Source organism: Dasypus novemcinctus, chromosome 10, assembly GCF_030445035.2.
Source record: "Dasypus novemcinctus isolate mDasNov1 chromosome 10, mDasNov1.1.hap2, whole genome shotgun sequence".
In the NCBI taxonomy this organism is placed as follows: Eukaryota; Metazoa; Chordata; class Mammalia; order Cingulata; family Dasypodidae; genus Dasypus; species Dasypus novemcinctus.
The window spans coordinates 97,955,228-97,958,294 of NC_080682.1; the positions used below are offsets into that span (position 1 = coordinate 97,955,228).

The 3,067-nt window shown below is 36.9% G+C and overlaps 1 protein-coding gene across 1 annotated transcript; it reads right to left on the reverse strand.

Moving 5' to 3' along the window:
• Positions 1 to 707: 707 nt before the first annotated feature.
• LOC101420751 (olfactory receptor 52K1-like) lies at positions 708 to 1,379 on the reverse strand. The gene has a single exon (XM_071218366.1). It carries the CDS (start codon positions 1,377 to 1,379, stop codon positions 708 to 710), a length of 672 nt encoding a protein of 223 aa, XP_071074467.1.
• Between the last annotated feature and the right edge of the window lie 1,688 nt (positions 1,380 to 3,067).

The window sequence follows — 3,067 nt, forward strand, 5'->3', positions numbered from 1 at the left end:
AGTAGAATTCAGGTTATTGGTTTATTATATAGAACATCCCATTATTCCATCAACAGTACTGTAGAAGCTGAAGTCATAACAAAAAAGCTGATACCTTAACACTAATTCATGATTTAGCTTTAATTTTTGTGGAGTAAGTGTAATCTCTTGCTAAGGAAATGTTTAGTATTTATAGCAGGTTAAATGTTAAGCTTTCATTTTATTTCCTTTGAAAATAGATAAAACATTTATCATCTGAACTAAAAAATCACTGAGAATTATATGGATCAAAATTATTTCAAACCACTTGACATATACTATCCAGCAAATAGTTCTCCAATTAGCTTTTGTTTCCTACAGACTTTTCCTCCTTCCAATTACTGTTCATTCCCTAACTGTAACTATCTTCAAATGATACTTAGTGAGGGGGAGATTAACAACATTTTCATCAATGCTTACTAAATGAAAATGTTAAAATTATTCATAGAGTTAGAATTCGGAAAACTTAAAAGATATTTAGTAATAGAACTTTCAAGTGGGAAATGCAATTCAGCTTAGCAGTTAGCTATTTTCTCTATATATCTAAGTTATTTCTATTTATTTTCTTGAACCATCTATTTATTGATCCAGTTAAAGTCAGGCAACTTTGACCCTTAGTACTCTGACAACATGTTCCCTTATTTTCTTAGTCCTTATGCCATATACAATGGGATTGAGAAAAGGGGGTACTAAAAGGTATGTATTTGCAATAAAAATATGGATATGTGGAGGCACATTTTTCCCAAAACGGTGAGTGAACATGGAAAAGACAGCTGTGGAGTAGAAGACAAGAATGACACAAACATGAGAGGCACATGTGCCCAAAGCCTTAAAGCTAGCTTCTCGGATGGCAGTTGGAATACAGATCGGAGAATGAAGGCATAGGATATAGCAGTGGAAATTGCATCACATGAGCCAATGATGGAAGAAACACAGAGGCTATAATGTTTGGTGGCCCTTGTGTCTGTACAAGCCAGCTTCACTACAGCCATGAACTCACAGTAAGTGTGGGCAATTACTCGTGTTCTACAGTAGGAAAGCTGTTTGAGCAGGATGGGATGTGGAGAATAGAAGCCCACACCTCGAACAACCACAATTATACCCAGTATAACAATGCGAGTGTGAGTGAGAATGGTGGTATGGTGCAGGGGGTGACATATGGCCACATAGTGATCAATGGCCATGGTCAGGAAGAAGCCTGATTCCATGATAGTAAAGCTGTGGATGAAGAACATTTGGGCCAGGCAAGCATCAAAGGCAATGTCATGGGCTCCAAGGCAGAACAGACAGAGCATGCGGGGCAGGGTAGAAGTGGAGAGGACCAGGTCAGTGACTGACAGCATGCACAGAAAGAGGAACATGGGCTCGTGGAGGCTTCACTCTGCCAGCACCATGGCTAGGATGGTCACGTTCCCCACCACAGCCATCACGTACATGGAGCAGAAGAGGATCCCAATCCAGATATGCAGGTGCTCCAGGCCTGGGATGCCCATCAGAGAGAAGGTGACAGGAGAGGTTTGAGAAGTGTTCAGATGTGGCATGATTCTTATTTCTTTTCTTTGTATTGGTAATTCTAAAGGGACAGTTGCTAGGTCAAAGTGACCAAATCAGGTGCTGAAAAACAGAGATCTTCTTCAGGAGGCTCTTTAATTTTCTGTTGTTAAAAACAATTCAAATTCATAATTAGTTTTTTTAATTTTCTTGGACCAAGTTGATAAAATCAATAACAACACACCAAATTATGGTAACCATATAAATCACCTTTTCCATCCATTGCCAAAAAACAGTGCCATTATTGTCTTACTTGTACATGACTCAAAAAATGTTTATTGAGCAATTATTGTGAAACAAACCATATGTTATGAAATTGGGACAAAGAAATAGACAGATCAGATATTCTTCTCAGGAAGTTATACTTTACTAGGAAAATTAAAGCACCTTAACCTTTATGTGACTATAAGAGGTATGTATGGACTTTCTATCATTTGATGAGACTGTCATATTCCAGGTGATAATGCATAGATGGGAGTTAAAATGTTCAGAATCTGGAGGACACTTTTCTGCAAGGGAAGATACCAAGAAGCAGTCCTATAAGCAGGAATAACTAGGAATAGATACGAAGAGTAATATTTCTTGAGGTTAGTAATCAAGAGAGAAAGAGGCAGGCTCGGATATGAATTTCAACCTATTAATGGCTTAATATCTTCACCTTTTCCTTTGCCCATTTTAATAAAGTCCATCATATCAAAAATTTCTGACAGAATCGTGTAAATTTCTCTAATTCATTTCATTCTATCTGTACTTCCTGACAAGCACCTAATGTTGTGCCAATTACATGGAGTCTTAAGTCTTTTGTAGATAACAATCCCATGAATTGACATATTTTCATCTATAACTTATTGTAAATCCTCCATTTTATCACTGATTCCATATTGTTTTCTTTTTCTTGTATGCTTCACCCAAATGGTAGCTATCAGAATAGTCTTCATCTAGTATGTTCATTCTTTTACCACAAGTTCAACATCCACTAATAGATATGATAGGTGCATAGTAAATATTGAAAGCATGGATTGTTGACAACCAATAGACTGGAATTTAAGGAGGATGTCCTTTATATTACTCAAGGTAAATTATACAGAAAATCCTTCCTTAGAACACAGGAGTCTCCTCCAAAGCATCAGGGGTTTGAATTTTGCTCAATGATTACTTTCACATCAATGATACTCAGACACAATGGTGGATGAAGCCAGGCTTTTGGAGAGCTTCCCATTTAGGATCTCAGTTACTATTCCTCTCAATTAGTCAGTTTTCAGTTACTGCAAGGGATCTTCCAGAGACTGAAATTGTCAAGAAGTTAAAAGTGTCCTTGCTTTAGGTGGAGTATGTGACAAACCACACTCAAAATGACTTAGGGAATAGAAATAAATGGTTTCTATCTCATGGTAAAAAAGGTATGAAGTTAAAATCCAGACAACCATGACTCAGGCATTACATATGAAATTTGGACAGCTAATGAATTTGTTTTTATGCATATATTAAAACTGTGAAT